Source organism: Mastigoproctus giganteus, chromosome 11 (assembly GCF_048544385.1).
Source record: "Mastigoproctus giganteus isolate SK-2022 chromosome 11, ASM4854438v1, whole genome shotgun sequence".
In the NCBI taxonomy this organism is placed as follows: Eukaryota; Metazoa; Arthropoda; class Arachnida; order Uropygi; family Thelyphonidae; genus Mastigoproctus; species Mastigoproctus giganteus.
Genome location: NC_143585.1, coordinates 96,883,596 through 96,901,680, shown reverse-complemented (window position 1 = coordinate 96,901,680; position 18,085 = coordinate 96,883,596). Strand labels below are relative to the sequence as shown.

The window sequence follows — 18,085 nt, the reverse complement described above, 5'->3', positions numbered from 1 at the left end:
TTGAGAGCATAGTTATTGTCAGATGTCACATTGCTGGCTTGTTGATTTTTGCAATTGGTGACAGTACTACCACTGTACAGCAGTGTGCAGGAAGACAATGGGAGCTCACAATTTGTAACATAAGTGTACTCAGAAGGATAGTATAACAGTCTCATTAGACAACTCTATGAAACATCATCCACGAGTTTAAACCATCAACTGTAGTTGAAATTTATACAAACACACTACTTTCGGAGTTCCACAGCCTGAATTTTCACAAGAGGACATTGGTGCATAAGCCAAACATCACCCACTGCACTTTTGCTTTGCATGGTGCAATGAAAATCAGTTCTATTGGAGTAAAAAATCTCACTACATCATATTCTTATCAGCTGGGTAGGTGCAGAGAACATCTGCTGTTGTGTGTTGTGCCAACAGTGAAGTTTGAAGATGTTAGTGTGATGCTGTTTCTGACGATATGGCCTGTTACCTCTGATGGTTGTGTCAGGAACCATGAATGCCAATGTCCTCCTTAACATTTTGGACATGCTCCCTGCAATGTGGCTGTTTTATGGTACTGATCCATACTTATTCAGCAGGATAATGCTCCATGCCATAGTGCCAGTGCTGTTAGAGCTGTTAATGTTCATGGACATGAATGTACAAAACTTGGTATGATGAATATATAATCCATATTTGAATCATTTCGAACATCTGTGGAATGAACTTGAATGTTAGGTGAGGCCAGACTATGTCACACATTGGTAGCTCAAATTGGTCACTGTTCTGCAAGTGGAATGAAGAGCTATCCCTAATGCAGTTTGTCATTCATTGGTGGAAAACCGCAGGAGGGTGGATTGTGTAACAGCAGTCAAATGGAAGGCAACATGCTATTGAAGTGATTGGCAGTGACATCAATGTTGAAACTGACCTGTCTGGGTAATTTTTGCAAGGTAGTGTATGTTGTACAAAATAATTTATTACCACCTGTATTATGTTTTATTTTATTTAAATTTTAATATTGTTTTTATTTGATATATTAATGTTTCTGTTTTTTCAAATGAGAACAAAAATATATGTGGTTTCTTTAAAACTCTTTCTTTTAACATTTGGATTTTTCATTAAAGATGCAGTTATGTCGTAAAGAAAGTCTAAAGGACTGGCTATATGTACATAATGAAATCAGAGAAAGAGAACAAGTTCTTGATATTTTTGATCAGATTGTTTGTGCAGTGCAGTATGTTCACGAGTGTGGTCTTATTCACAGAGATCTCAAGGTATGTATATGTATATTATATGTTTATGTTTTTGAGATTTATTTTGAATATACAATATATGTTTTTAAACACAAATCTTCAAAAATTTGATATGAGAAACTTTATTGCAATATTACATTGTATACTAATTTTTCCCCTGAAATGAGCCACCTCCATGATTTTTGATTAATAGAATCAAAGTGCAGTTTACAAAAGTAATCTCATATGTGATGCCTACTATATAAATAAATCTCTTGATTCATTTTCCCATTTTTTTTTTCATTCTTTAGCCTTCCAACATATTTTTCTCTCTGGATGGAACAGTCAAAATTGGAGATTTTGGTTTAGTTACAGCTATGACAGAAAATGATATTCACACTCCAGCCAATAGTCCACTTCATCAGGAAGGTGAAAATAAAATTAGTATGAAGCACACAGATCAAGTGGGTACTCAACTGTATATGAGTCCGGAACAGGTAATAATTCTGATTTTTTTTTTTTTCAGAAAACTCTATAATTTGGATATTAGTATCTTTATTATTATAGTATTGTAACAATATTGCATTATTATTTTATTGTTCCTGTATTAAGTACCGCTTTTGAGAAAAAAACAAATGCTATATATGAATGCAAAGAAATTTGCCTTTTAATTGCACTGAAAATTTTCATGCCATGCAATATTTCCTTTTTTCGATAACACTGTTATTTTCTTCCTCACTGTCAAACTTTTCCTCAAACCAATTATGGTGGGCTGTGAGCTATTCCAGTCATATGCATATTCTCTGGTTTGAGTATAAAATTATTAGGAATTTACATTTTCTGTCGCTCAAATCCCAGAGAGCATCCACAGGAAGACCTGGAATTCCCAGTGAAGTCACTTTTCATGAGTTAATTTGGCTTTTTACAAACTGCACAATGGATTGACCTATAAACAGCACAAACTGACATAACATGTGATAAAGACCACATGAACTGGTGTACTGTGAACTGCGTAAAAAATCCTTGGCACATCCAAACACCTAACCCTGGTGAAGGTGCATTCTGCACAGTTCTGTTTTACCTTGGAGCTTACATCAGGTTTGAAGAATGAGTGCAACACATATTCCAGCTTTCTGTTATAAATGAGTGGCTTTTCAGGTAGGATTGCTGCTAAAGCAAGGAACAAAGCTTAATAAATATGCATAAACAGATTTTCCAGTACTCTTGAGGGAATATTTTATATTAAAGCAAGGATACTATATAATTTTCTTTGCAAGCTGTCCTTAGTATTCAAAAACCATTTGTTTTCTTTTTGTTCCTTCATAACATTACATGGATTTTGATATGAAAGAAAGTAGTGGGGATTGTGATTTCATATCTGTGATAATATTAGTAGCGTTAAATGATGAAAGAAAGCAAGCTTAAATACCATCAGCAGCGGGGGGGAAACACACCACACATCACCTGGTCCAATCTCTCTAATAATTTGTCTAGCTCTTCATTAAATTTATTCAAACTACTCACTTGCACAACACCAGATAGAAGTTTGTTCCAACAATCAACTATCTGCTTGCTGAAAGAAAATTTCCATACATCTGTCCTGCAATCATCTCAATTTAAATTTACCCCCTTGTGTGTGTTGTCTCACCAAGGGGAAGGATACCATTAATCCTTACTCAGTACTCAGTATGACCCAACCATTTCCTCCTTATCCCTGCAGGAAAATTTTCTGTATATCACTGAAAAAAACCCCATGAACTATTTTAGCAACCTGTCTGCACTGTTCAGAGAAAGGCATTTATGACTGCACAGTTACCTCAGGTCTTTTTTGTCCTTTAATAACCTGAGTATAATATCACACTGAGTTGGTATGTTATCTGAGATTTCTGCTACCTTTATGCATTATCTTGCATTTGTAAATGTTAAACTTCATTGCGCCACTTCTTAGCCGATCTGCCTAATTTTTTTGGACCTTGTTGCAGTAACATACCCTGATTACTGTCGTTAACCACTCTACCAACTCTTATATTATCTGAAAACTTTGACATTAAGCCTAATATGTCTTAATTAATATCATTAATAAATATTGAAAACAACAATGGGCCCATCACTGAACCCTCGGTGACTCCACTAATAAATTAATCCAGGAAGAGAATTGCCTTGATAACCACTCTTTCTTCTCTCACTCAACCACCTCTTTATCTGTAGCAGTCTAATGCCACACTGCTCAAATTTGCATTGAAACCTTTTATATGAAATAATATGACAAGTTCTTCTGAAATCTAAGTTTATGATGTCAAAATTATATTTTTCATCCAGTTCCTTTGTTACCGTGTCATGCCATTCAATTAGATTGTTCAGTATAGATTGTGCTTCTTTAAAAATCTATACTGCAAATGCTGTATAACTGCTTTCCTGTCTAAATGGTCCTGTATTACTTCTTTAATCAGTGACTCCATTATTTTCCTGGCACCAGAAGTCAGTTTTACAGGTGTGTAATTACTTACTTCAATCCTAATCCCTCACATCAATCTCTAACCCCTGTTGTGAATTGGGGATACCTTCACACATCTTCATTGAATTAAGGAGAGGTCCAATGAGACTTCTCCTGAATCCAAGGATGCTCTCATAATTATGACTAAAGGTTTTCTGACCTCTTTTGTTGCCTCTCTTAACATAATTAGAATGATTCCACCTACCCCAGATGCCTTGTTTATGTTTAGTTTCAACAATTTCTCTTTTCCTTTCCTCTCAATTATTACAAAATCATTCAGCTCTCTATAATTTGATGTACTTCTGGCATCCCAAATCCCTAAAAAATTCCTCATGTGTGAATGTATATGCAAAATATTTATTCAGTTTGTCAGCTGCATGAGCAGGAACATCAACAGTTGCACCATTCATATCTCATAGAACAGTATGATTCATGCTTTTCTTTCTAGTATTTACTTAAGTAAATAAGTCTTTGTTACTTCTTTTTACATTCTTTTCCAGACTTCTCATAATCTGCCTCAAACTCAGAGCCGGAACCAGGCAATCCTATGCCTGGAGCAAAAGTGTTATAAGTATGCCCCCAGTATATGCAGATAGTCAATCTTTCAATAGCATAGCTAGGGTCGTCTACACCTGGAGGCAACATGTCTTCTTGCGCCCCTGATTGTGATAGATAAGTCCTTCAGTTTGTGCCCCTGAAGCTTGATGCCTGGGGTAAATTTCCCCCCTTCTGCACCTCCCTTGCTACGCCCCTGCAATCTTTATGAATTTATAAACATCACTATTGTAACGGTCTACAATTTGCATATATTTATTAATAAAATAATTTAAATAATACAGTGAATATAACAAAACAAAAATATCAAAGAAAAAGAAACTTACAAATATTCATTTATATCTACAGAGAATTTAATTCTATGTAAACTACAAAGAAAGTACATATAACTAAATAAAAATTAGAAAACCAGATAGTTTGCTTATATATCTAGTATAAAATCATAGAAACAAAATATTGTGAAATATAGTACTTTTAACATAAACTAAAAATGTGCAATGAAGGTGTATTATTTTAATTGAATTTTTCTTGCTTTGGACAAGGTCCTTGTGCAAGGACCTTGCACAAGAAGCTACTGTTACAGGTAGGGTAAGAAATATTCATAGCACTATTTCTATATTTAGATAAGATTCTATTAGACAATACTCCAACAAATTGAAGAAGTTGTAAAGGGGTTACAGATTTTATATCTTGCAGAATTGGTAAAATATGATTTTTCAAATACCTTGAAATATCAACAGATATTTGAAAAGTTTTGTTTGTGCTCTAGTGGTTAGCACTGATTGGAGGACAAACCGAAAAGCTCAGAGGTGTGACATCACAAAACAGGCCATACTTTATAGAAGTTTGTAATTGGAGTTTCTCTATTATTTTAGAAATTTTGTAAAGCACTGTTCCTCCCTGATATTTTTTTTCTGTAAGTGATTATAAATCCCCCCTTTTTTTTTCACTCTCACAAAATCAAAAAATTTCTGGAATCATAAGTAGCACGTACAAAGATAATGCAATATTTCTTTTAATAAAATTTTTATTTATTTTAAACAGAGAACACAAGTTGACCAGAAGTTATTATCCGTGTCAGGATTATTCCTTAATCTTTTGACCTGCTATAGAAAGAAGTTGACTAGCATGACTTCTCGGTATGAGGGATAGGTGGCTTCATATGTTTTACATTCCACTTACATGGCAATTTGGAATCTCCTCTCTTTGATCTTCTCTGGCTTAAAATCTCTCTACCTCATTGTGTTAAATTCATCTGTTGTCTCTACTGTTCTCCCAACTCCACTAATCACTTGGAGCTCTTTGACTTCCTCTCTTTGCAACTTGACTTTCTCCAGTCCAGCTTTATGTACTATATTGAACAGGCTAAGAGTAGAAAACTTGCTTCTTGCCCTAATGGTAGCCGAGCATTCTGGTCTCTCGCCAAAGCTATTGGCCGCAACTTTTGCCCATCTCTGCTCCCACCTCTGTCCAAACCAGATGGTTCTGCTGTCAGTTCAGCCAAGGATAAAGCTGACCTGCAAGCATCCCATTTTTCTTCGAGCTCATGTATTAATGATCTTGGTAAAACACCTCCCACCATTCCTAACACGCTCCATTCAATGCCTCCTGTGGTCTTCCGTCAAAAGGATATCAGAAGGATTTTGATGAATCTTGATGCTAAGAAAGCTCCAGGTCCTGATGATATTTCTCCACTTGTTCTCAAAACCTGTGCTCCTGAACTTACTCCTATTCTTTGCCGCCTTTTTTCACTTTCTTATTCCAAAGGTGTTTTTCCTTCTGCTTGGAAATTTGCTCATATCCAGCCAGTTCCTAAAAAGGGTGACAAATCCCTCCCATCCAATTATCGTCCCATTGCAATTACTTCTACTCTTTCTAAAGTAATGGAGAAATCAATTAACCGCCAACTCTTAAACTACCTAGAAACCTTCCATCTGATCAACGATCGCCAGTATGGATTCCGTCAGTGTCGATCCACTGGTGATATTCTGGCTTATGTTACCCATTTATGGACTAATTCAATGGAAAGGTTCGGTGAAACACAAGTAGTTGCTCTTGACATCTCAAAGGCTTTTGATCGTGTTTGGCATAAAGGTCTTCTAAACAAGCTGGTTTGCCAACTGTTTTTAGTAATTGGTTATCCAGTTTTCTCTCTGATCGCTCACTGAGGGTGATGGTAGATGGCTCTCTGTCTTCTGACTTCTCCACTAATGCCGGTGTCCCCCAAGGTTCAGTTCTTTTCCCCACTCTTTTCCTCTTGAATATCAATGACCTTCTTCCATTGACTGGAAATCCTATCCATAGTTTTGCCGATGATAGCACATTGCATTCAACTTTCCATTTTGAGAAACCTTGTCCAGCTCAATCAGCTTCAAGTTCTCGAAAATCTGCTGCCAATTCCTTAAATGCCGATCTTCAGGTAATTCTCCAGTGGGGCAAAGACAACTTAGTTGATTTCAACCCTTCTAAAACTCAATCTTGTCTTATATCTCGCAAAAAGGATTCTTCTGCTCCTATGCTTATCTTTAGTGACACTCCGATTTCTAGACAAAATGATATATCTCTTTTGGGGATTACCCTGACTTCTAATCTCTCTTGGCACAAGCACATTACAAATATTGCTTCCTCTGCATCTAAAAAACTTGGTTTTCTCTTTTGCTCTCGGCGTTACTTTTCTTCCAAACAGCTGCTCATTCTGTATAAATCGCAAATCCGCCCTGCCATGGAATATTGTTCCCACATCTGGGGTGGTGCCCCCAAAACCTCTCTCAGGCTTCTTGATTCCATTCAGAAGAGGGCAGTTAGGTTAATTAATGATTCATCTCTAACAGAGTCTCTCCACTCGCTTTCTCATAGACGCACTGTTTCTGCTGCATGCCTCTTCTACAGATACTTCCATGGGCACTGTTCTTCTGAATTGGCTTCTATAATTCCCGCTCCCTCTTTCAAAACATTCCGAACACGTGCCGCCACCAGCCAACATCCATTTACTGTCCAACTTCAAACCCACAGAACTAACTTTTCATCTTCCTCATTTATTCATTCAACTGCCGTTTTCTGGAACAACCTTCCTTCATACGTATTTCCTGAAAATTACAATCTACAGAAGTTCAAGTCCAATATCAACAAATATCTTCTTTTGTCTTCTCAACCTCCAACACGAGAGGTTCTAATACCTCTCGTGTTTGGGGTTCTCATAAAAAAAAAAAAAAAAAAAAAAAAACATTGTGGAAAGGTAATCCCTTTAACCCTTAATTAGTGCTTTCTAATTGCTTAAATTGCCTAAACGCCAGAGGTGGAAACAAAGCATACAAAAGTTAAGTCTCTCATAATCCATTATATGGAAATTTTCTTCATTCTTCAGAAACTTTTAAATGTAATTACTAAAAGGAATTCAAAAAATTTGCTATAAGGAAGTTCATTAAACATAGATCTGATTGTAATTAAATCAAAAATGAAGCAATTTTAAAATATATAATTTGTTGAATGTGCCCTTAAAATGCTGTGCCAGCCCCCAGGTGCAGCATTTTAAGGGTACCCTAGTTCTGGTTTGCTCAAACTAGCCTAACCTACTTTGTGACTTGATTGCAGACTATTTTATACCTACTGCATCAGATATAATTTATAAGCATCCCAAGCATATTTTATTTTCTGTCACTAGTCTCATCAGTTCATTTGACATCCATTTAGGTCTTAACATTGAACAGTATCTCTTAGTTGGTAGGATCAAATTGAATCCAGTTTCATCTCCATTGATCGGGGCAGAAGCTTCCAAAAACCACTTCATATTGTGGGCAAAATGAGCTAGAGCTCTGTTATCTGCAGGTGTTGGTAATATGGTACTTTACCAATAGTTGATGTAAATCTTCTATTAAAAATGTAAATAGAGTATCTTGAGTGTGGAGGTGGTAGCTTGTGAGATCATGAATAGAAACCATCACTTTACGTCAAACATTAATTGTGAACTCGTGTTGGAATTTTGCTTTTGCACAAATGTAGATTTTCATTAGCTTATACACTGTCAGTCAAAATATTACGACCACGCTCATTGTTTTAACAATTGGCTGTTCCTCCCTACCCGGTAGCACATGTCGCAGTGAGAATCAGTAAATGAGATACTACAGGTTTACGGCATGTGGTTCATACAAAGTACATGATTGACATGGGCAAGGGACATGATTGGACTTGGGAAAAAAAAAGGGATTGTCAGGTATCAGTTGAATGGTGGCAGTAGTATGGAAACTGTGAATCTTGTGGACTTTTTTCAAACTGCTGTAGTTAAGGTGTTTGAGAGGACAGATAGTGGACAGAGCTGAATAGTGACACTGGTGAATGTAGGCTGGACAGCCTTGTGCAAGCTGATAGACAGAAAATGGTGGAATTGCTGACCACAGACACCAACCAGCGAATCAGATCGGTCATGTTTCCAAGATCATGCTCCGATGAACTTCCTCCATATGTGCCCTGGAGTAGGTGCCCAGTCGAGACACTCATGCTTATGGCCACCCACCACCAGTGATGCCTAAAGTTTGAATCTAAATGGCATCATTGGACCATCAACAACTGGAAATAAGTTGCCTTTTCCAGTGAATCATATTTGCTATGCTGTGTGGACAGTAGATGGAGGGTACAGCAACAGACTGCAGAGAGAAATCACTGATTTCCTGGTCCAACAGAAATAGGCAGATGGCAGTTGTGTTTTGATATGGAGGATGTTTTCTTGGGAATCTCTTGGAGTCCTCATAATAGGACTGATTGAACTCTGAATGCTAAGAACTACCTCACCATCGTGGCTGATCAGGTACACTCCTTTGTGGCAGCTGTCTTCTTGGATGGCACGGGTGTTTTCTAGTGGGATAATGTGCTGATACATTGCCAATATTGTTCAAGAGTAGTTCACTGAACATGAAAGTGACTTCCAGGTGCTACCTTGGCCACCAAAGTCTATGGTATAGGATCCAAATGATGGATCCTATATCATAGACTGTTGCAGATCTGTGGGATGCAATCCTGATGACACAGTATAACATAACTCTTCCAACAGTCAGAGACCTTATAATAGAGTCCATGCCTTGCCATGTGGAAGCGGTACTTGTGGCAAGAGGAAGACACACCCACTATTAGGTAGATGGTCATAATATTTTGACTGGAAAGTGTATATGCACAGTATGATTATTCAAAATGCCTTCCATGTGGAGTGTGCTTTTTCTGTGGCCAGGGGACTGTGCTGTGAAAGTTTGGATTGGGTATATTCTACTGCAAAGAGCCACTGGAGTAAAATGCTCTATAACCTGAGGATTCAGGTTATAGAACATTTGCAGAGCCCCAGCAGGCTGCATGACAACAACTGCTTGTGCAACACCCTCTATGGCAAAACTGAGAAATACTGTGACACAAAGCCAACTATCTGGTATTGCCTTGAAAGGATTATTCCACAAATGAGAATATGATCTTCAATATTAACACTCTTGATATCTTTGTCTACTACTGTAGAGTTTGCACCTCTTTAAGTTTGACCCAGATTCTCCAGGTTTTGTTGTAATTTCTTCAAGTCTAGAATGATCAGTGAAATTTCCATTTCATTTTGAAATGAATATATTATTGTTTGTTATTATATGCTTTGTTTTTTAAATGTATGTAACTTATGAAACTATTTAATACTTTTATTCCTATTCGATCCGGGTGATTGAGAGCCTTTCCCACCCTATGAACTACTTTAAAAATAACAAAGCCACGAGGTTGACCTGTCACTATTTTTTACAAGTATATCTCTATTTTAAATAAAACACGTTAGTTATAGAATTATTATAACTTTTTATTATAAAAATAAATAAGGTGAATAGATGCATAAAAATTTAAAGTAAATTTAAAAATTAAATCTAGCAAGTAATTAATGAGACTATTGTTATTGTTCCAGAACATTATTTCTATGATGGGCAGTTTGTGGACTCTCATTTTAAACTGTGGCATTAATAAGGTCCTAAACTGGAAATTTGATATCTCTATAAGTCAGATGAACTGTTATGCTGTGATAGCTAATTAGTGAGTTATGACAAGCTTGAATGTCTGATTCAATTGATCAGTAATCTAATGGCTGGAATCATTGAGCAGAGCAGTGGCCACCTAATCTTTGTGTTGATATTGACAGCTCATATACCAGTGCCTATTGCTTTAACTAGGTATTTTTTGTGTCTAGGACAAAATACTAAATATGCATTCTTCTCTCCACCCACCCCATTATAGAATGTTTTCTAGCTGTATTTTTGTGTGGATTGTTGTATCAGGTAATGTGGCCCATCTGTCTTATAATTGTTCCATCATTGCCATTACACCAGTTACAATAATAATATGATCAGATTCAACTACCCATATTATCAGTTTGGAAGGCATTTGATTCTACTGTGGTACATATTTTTCAAATAGAAAATCCTAGACATTCCAGTGTTTTTGAAGTAGAACTATTTAAATTGGCTACTTTTACCAAAACATGAAAATTTATAAAATTAGTGGAAAGAAAAAATCCTATATCAACCATGCTCTATTCAAATTAAACCAAAGAGAATTTTTTATACAGCAGGCCCTCGTTATAATGCAGTTTGCTTTACACTGATTCGCTATGACACTGTTTTTATATTATAACCCGCATCTGACTGTAACGCCGTCACAAATCACTATAATGCTATTTTACAGATTGCATTTTTGTCATATTTAACGAAATCGTTTCATTTGATGGAGTCGATAGCTTGAAAATGAATAGCAAAACAGCATTAAAACGTTTCCCACGCCGACTTGAGAAATTTTCCAACGCTCAGTGAAATTTTTTCGCATGCTAATTTAATTGCAGTACAGTGATTTGTTATGTAGTTCCGAGATCAACATTTTAAAAAATGATCAAGTATATTACTTGTAATATTTGCATTATATGCATTTATCCAAAGTCTAGTCATCACTCAGTACAGCACTAGACATAGTACTTAATGGACAGTTTATTTGAACATTGTATCATAATTAATGCAACCAGTGCAGTTACATTTTCGAAGAGTTAATAATGGTGGATAAGAATGAAAAAGCAACGTCTGGATGCAGTACGGAGACTAAATGTAAGAAAAAGACTGAATTCGAAAATTAAATTAGACGTTTTGAAGCAAATTGATTCCGGTCAACAGCAAGCGGATGTGTGCCATAATTTAGGACTGGCAAGTTTAACTCTAAGAACAATTATAAAAAATAAAGAATTAATTTTAGCAGTGGGAAAGGCAGCTGTTCCACTGCAAGCAGTTAGGGCTAGGCCGGCTATTAGGATTGAAATGGAGAGACTTTAACTAATTTTATTGAAGATAATATCCAATGCAGAATTCAATTAAGTTAAATATTATAAAAAAAAAAGAGAGAGATTAGCCTATATGATTATCTGAAGAAAACTCACCTAAAAAAAAAATGTGGAACCATTTAAAACTATGAGTGTTGGTTGAATAGATTTAAAATCCAGAAAGAAGCCGCAAGTGCAGATCAAGGAGCCAAAACTTTCAAAAAAGAACTTGTTAAAATTATTGATGAGGGGTATTATGTGTTATACTTCTCAACAAGTTTTTAAAATAGATGAAGCAGGACTTTTTTGGAAATGAATGCCTAAAAGAAGTTTCATATTGAAAGACGTAAAAAACATGCTAGTTTTCAAAGCAGCGAAGGATCGGTTGACTTTATTGTTGGTTGATAACGTTGCGGGGGATTTAAAATTAATACTCCTTTTAGTTTACCAGGAAGAGGGCCAAAGTACAACCCAAAATCGACACATTTTTCATGATTAAATTCATCAATTAAATTAAATCAAAATCAATTTAGATCAATTAAATTCATGATTTTAATTGGAATTTTAAGTTTAATTTTGATATGTAAGTAGTTACCACATAATTATATATGTATGTAATGCAGAATATTTTATATGTACAAATATTTTGATAGTCATTTGTGCATCTTTTCACTACTGTCTATTGATTAGGAAATATCCTATGGCACTGACCGCAACTCACAAATACATATGTTACCTTATGGGAATGCAGCGCTCGCTTAGCATGGATTCACTTAGTGCTCTGTTTTTCCAGAACGAATTACCAGCATTAAGTGGGGGTCACCTGTAATTGCAATTTCAGTCCAAAGTGAAAGAATTTACTCGAAAGAGCTACACATGATCACTGAGAAGTAAAGCAAGTTTGGGGGGGAGGCAGATACTACTTCTATATACAAAAATTATATTGTATAATTAATTTTGAATTTTATAATTATTATTGTTGATCGATAAAAAAAATTAACACAAAGCATTCTTGTGCAAGCATGTTATAAAATGATGAATGTTGCAGATTTAAAAGTCATGATGTTATTTGTTATAGACTTCCCCCCCCCCCAATTTTTTAACTATTGAGACTATATGAGCGTAGAATTCTTAGCCAGGAAAAAAAAAAAGGAGGGCACACTTATGAATATAATATTTTACTTTAAAACAATACATAGTTGTGTTAAGTTATAAAATTTAATTGCAAGTCCAAAGTCTGAGTTTAAAAAAATCTACTTTCCTCTTGCTTTTTCTTATGATTGCCAGCCATCCAAAAGTCAGACGTTAACAGCTGAAGGAGGGAGACAATGTTCTGTCTTTCACTGTCTGCTAAAGAATAATTTTTAAAAATTCATATTTTTATTTAACGGAATTAGCAGTCTGCAAAAGTTCAGCTTTTTCATTATCACCAGTAGTGACCTTTTCACCTTTTTTATCACCTTTTTTCATTATGCCAGTAACACAATATTCTTTTCGTCTTAATGAAGCTTGAATCTTTCCTTTTCTCCATTACTGTTTTAGGATTTTTGCACCTTTTACAGAATGGCATGTTGCATTATCCATAAGAATGGCACAAAGGGGTAATGCATTTAGCAGAAGCTTTATTTTGAGCTAAGGCTCAAAATGATTGCCATCCATCTTCTCATGAGAATCAGTGTTACTCTTCTTTGATTGAAATGTTTCATATCCTTCAGTAAATCTGTTTCATTTTCCTGCATGACTTATTAATTTACCACCTTTTCCTGAAGGTGCCTTTCAATCTAGTTATGTGATTCAATAAAAAGGCTTGATATTCTGAACTGTAGAATTTTGCCACCTTTTTTTTTTTTTTTTGTGCTTTTTTTCTGTGCTGCATTTATCCACATTTTGTCCATAAATAGTGCACATGTATGTCTTTCTCCTCTCAGTTGTCTAATAGCCCTTAAATAAGTTCTCAAAATTACATCTTCATCATGATCTAGCAGGGCAATGTCCCATCCATTTTCATCATAAAGCTCATATTAAATTAACACTAAAATGTTCTACTTGTAAAATCAGGCAATTCTTCGTCATTGTTTACTTCACATAAAATTTCAGTAGTTGGTGGACTTTCATTCTGTAAATAAATGTCATAGATTTTGTTATACCTTTTTAACTTGATGCGTATTTCAACAACTGCTTCTCTTTTGAATGAGGAAGAAAATGAGGTGAACTAGTTATTCAAACTTCTGTTTTAAGTTTAAAATTTTTGTTAATGCTCACCCATCAGTGTATTTGTCATAGCGACCTGATACTGATAGATTTCAGTGGATAGAATTTGCACAAAAAAGTTTCACAGGGGAGCATGATGCCATGATTAAATCATTTTCTGTGCATAGTATACAGATGTATGCTTTAATTTTTAACTGTATTCTGGTGTTTAAGTTGACTTTTGAAGGGCCAAATGTTACCAATAAAACATTGATATTTAGCATTAATAGTGGCAAATGATGCAAGGAAGCAAGCTTGTACAGCATCCACCAAAAAAGAATTTAAATAAAATAAACAGCATGACATCTCCCATTTCACCTATTCATTCCCTCCAGTAGGTAGTCTAGTTCTTCCTTGAATTTACTTAAACTATCAACTTCCACAATAACAGATGGAAGTTTGTTCCAATAATCAACAACCCAACAACTAAAAACAAACTTCTGCTCATCTATTCTGCAACTGTCCTTCCTCGATTTTCAATTTATGCCCCTTCATGTGTGCAGTCTGAGAAAGAGAATGAATTATCAGAATCAGAATTGAGCTTGCCCAATTTATTCAAAGCCTTAAACACCTAATTTAGATCACCTTGCAGATGCCTAGTCTCCAGAGGCTAAATTTTCAGAAAGAAAGCCTTTCTTGGTAAGAACCCCTCCTCGTTCACCTTGCCAATCTCATTGCCCTTCTCAGTACTCGTTCCAGCAGTTCTACATCCTTCCTAAAATTAGACATTCGGACCTGTATGCAGTACTCAAGATGTGGACTGATCACTGCCTTATACAATGGGATAATCACCTCATCTCAGCTAGCAGAATTCCTGTATACTGTTGACAAAACCCATGATCTGTCCCGGCAGCCTTTGTGCACTCTTCAAGTAAATTATGTGTAATTGCACATTTCATTTTCCACTACCCTGAGTGTAGTACCACACAGTTGGTACATTACTCTGAGGTTACTCTTATCCATATGCAGTACAGGTAGAACATGTTTTACGACAGGATTAGGTTCCAGCAAAACAGGGTCGTATAATGAAAAGTCGTAAAACAAGACCAAATTATAATTTAATTGAATGAGATAGGTTCCAAAATTCTCAAAATTTTCCCAAGTATGTACTAATATTTCTGTTCTTTATAAATAATTAAATATTTTAAACATTTAATGCATGTTTTATTTATACTTATACATAAAACAATCAATAAAAATAAAATTTTAGCTTACTTTGGTCCTGTGGAGTATGAGTATACTCCACAGGACCAAAGCTTGAGTATGTATTTACTTCACTGATATTTTATGTGACAGTGGTGTAATGAGGCTATATTAATGTCAGGTTCCTGGTTGAGGGTCATCATGTTTTGAGGGGTCCTTTCCCATCTTTGTCAAGAACTGTAGTACTGACATCTGGTGTGAATTCCTACTTCTTTCTTCCAAGATGTTATAGTAGGGCTTCGACATCATGTCGACACCTCTTTAGATGCCATACCTACGTTCCCAGTCAGGATCATTATCACAGAGTTCATCAAATACACTGCGAATTTTGCCAAGAGTGCTCTGAATATGTTTTGTTTTTAATGTTCTGATTGGCTCCACTGTTCCACTCCATCTGGTGTTGTCAGCTTCATGTTGTTGAAGTTGCACAGTCAGTTCCTTCAATTCCTCCCTCGAAAGTGGCTCACCATGACTGTCCAGCAACTGGTCAACATCATCTGTTGACTGTTGTCAATGCCAACATCCTTAGCCATGCAAGAAACATCTTTAGCCACTTCTGAAACTGGCTCAATCCTTACAAAATAAATGACTGCTTTGGGCTACAATTTATGCCAGCCGCCATTCATGCAGGACTGTGACACTTCCTCCCAGGCAGAATCAACATTTGTGATGGTATTCAGGATGTTATACGACTTCCAGTAGTCCCTCCCAGTTATATCAGACTGCACAGCTTCAACAATCCCTTTGAAAGTCATATGCAAATAATACACCTTAAAGGTTGCAATTACACCCTGGTCCATCGGTTGCAAAAGTGAAGTTTTATTGGGAGGCAAATACACAACCTCAACTTCCAAATGGTCATTGTGGATTTCTTGGAGGTTGGCTGGGTGTCCTGGGGCATTGTCTAGTACCACCATGACTTTGGGAGGCAAGCCATTTGCTGCACAAAACTGAGCAACCTCTGGATAAAAGTAAGAGGTGTACCATTCGCTAAAAATTGTCTGAGTCACTCATGCCATTTTGTTAGAGCACCAAAACACAGGAAGTCGTGCCTTCACCATGCCCTTCATTATACGAGGCATCTCTGAATGGTACACCAACATCGGTTTGAGTTTAAATGTTCCCGATGCATTGCCACTCAGAAGCAATATCAACTGATCTTTTGCAACCTTGAAACCAGGAGAAGACTTCTCCTCACAGGCGATGTACATCTTACTTGGCAATTTCTTCCAATAAAGCCCTCTTTCGTCCACATTAAAAACTAAATCAGGGCGGTAGTTGCCTTCATCTGTTAAGTATTTAAATTCGGAAGAATACTCTTCTGTCACTGCAACGTCAGCACTAACAGCCTCACCAGACACTTTCACATTGTGAATTTTAGAACGGTTTTTAAACTGATGAAACCACCTTTGCTTGCCGTAAATGTTTCAGTGCTACCAGACTCCTCACATATTTTGTTAAATAACGATTTCGCCTTGTCCAGAATTATCGCCTGTGTAACAGAAATGGTATTTTGGTTCATATCGTCAACCCACAACACTAACAATTTCTCCATTTTTTCCATTGTCTCACTGCATCAATAAGTTGTTCTGGAGGATGACACATTTGTTATCCCTGTGTGCACGCACCTTATTCTATCAACATTGTTCATAATCGTCGATACAGTAGAAGGCACTAAACTCAACACCTTACACACATCTGACCGATGCTCACCAGACTCCATGCAACGAATCACATCCATTTTCGACTTAAATGTTGTATTTTAAGCTCTTTTTTGGCTCTCCTGGCACAGACACTGCCCTACGCTTAGAGCTCATGGTTACACAAAAATTATTATTATTAATGAGGAATAACACTGTGTAACCCGTTAACAATTGAGGAAAAATTCACAGTAAAACCAGCATGGGGCACTAATTGAAAGCCTCAGTAACATATCGCATTGCTGCGATATGTTACTGAGTTAACGATTTTTTTGTTATTTTCAATATTTTTAGGTAATATTTTGAAACAGTCGTTAATGTGAAAAATCGTAAATGGACCATCATAAAACGGGACCTACCTGTACTTTGTATTTGTCAGTGTAAAACTTCAAGCCGTTTCTCAGCCCATCTACCTAACTTTTCTAGATCCTGTTTCGGTCGCTTACTGTTATTAACCACCATGCCAATCTTGGGATCATCTACAAACTTGGACATTAAGCCTGGTATGCCTTCGTCAATATCATTAATAAATAGAGAAAACAACAATGAACGAAGAGCAGTGTCCATTGATTACCAGTCTGTCTTTTCCCACTCAACATACCCTTTATCCATAGCAGCAACTTCCTCTTAATACCACACTGTTCCAATTTGTACAGCAGTCTTTTATGTGCAACAGTATCAAAAACATTCTTCAAATCCAAGTATATGAAATCAAACTTATTTTTTGTATCTAGTTTCTTTGTGTGTCCATCATGGTATCCAATCAGATTGGTCAGACAAGATTTTCCCTTAACAAACCAATGTTGTGTCGGAAGTATAATTGCAGCCTTGACTAGATGTTCCTGCATTATTTCTTTAACCAGTGACTCCATTATTTTCCTTGGAACAGAAGTTAAATTAACAAGTCTGTAATTACCATTATCGCCCTTTGATCCCCTTTGTGAACTGGGGATACATTTGCAAATCTCTAGTCAGCAGGGACCTCCCCTAAATCCAAGGATGCTCTCATAATTATGGCTAGGGGTTTGCTTACTTCCTATGCTGCCTCCCTTGATATAATTGGATTGATCCCATCCACCTCAAGTGCCTTTCTTATTTTAACTTAATCAATTTCTTTTCCACTTTCCTCTAGTTATTACAAAATCATTTATCTTCCTGTTGTCAATATAATTGGATAGATTCCATTCTTTCCAGGTGACTTTTTTTATGTCCATTCTCAACAATTTCTCCTTTCCTTTCGGTTATCACCTATTCACTTGTCAGCAGCCAGAGCAGGGTCATCAAAAGTTAACCCATTGACATAAAGTGGCCCAGTGTGATTCAATCTGTTCCTTCTACTGTTAATATAAGCATAGAAGTC

The 18,085-nt window shown here is 36.2% G+C and overlaps 1 protein-coding gene across 1 annotated transcript in view; it reads left to right on the top strand.

Moving 5' to 3' along the window:
• Positions 1–18,085, top strand: part of LOC150078283 (eukaryotic translation initiation factor 2-alpha kinase 3-like) — a 280,030-nt gene that overhangs the window by 198,776 nt on the left and 63,169 nt on the right. The window contains exons 15-16 of the mRNA XM_090385567.1: positions 1,107–1,256; positions 1,526–1,711. Of these exons, the coding sequence (XP_090241693.1) occupies positions 1,107–1,256; positions 1,526–1,711 (336 nt within the window). The remainder of the gene's footprint in view (positions 1–1,106; positions 1,257–1,525; positions 1,712–18,085) is intronic.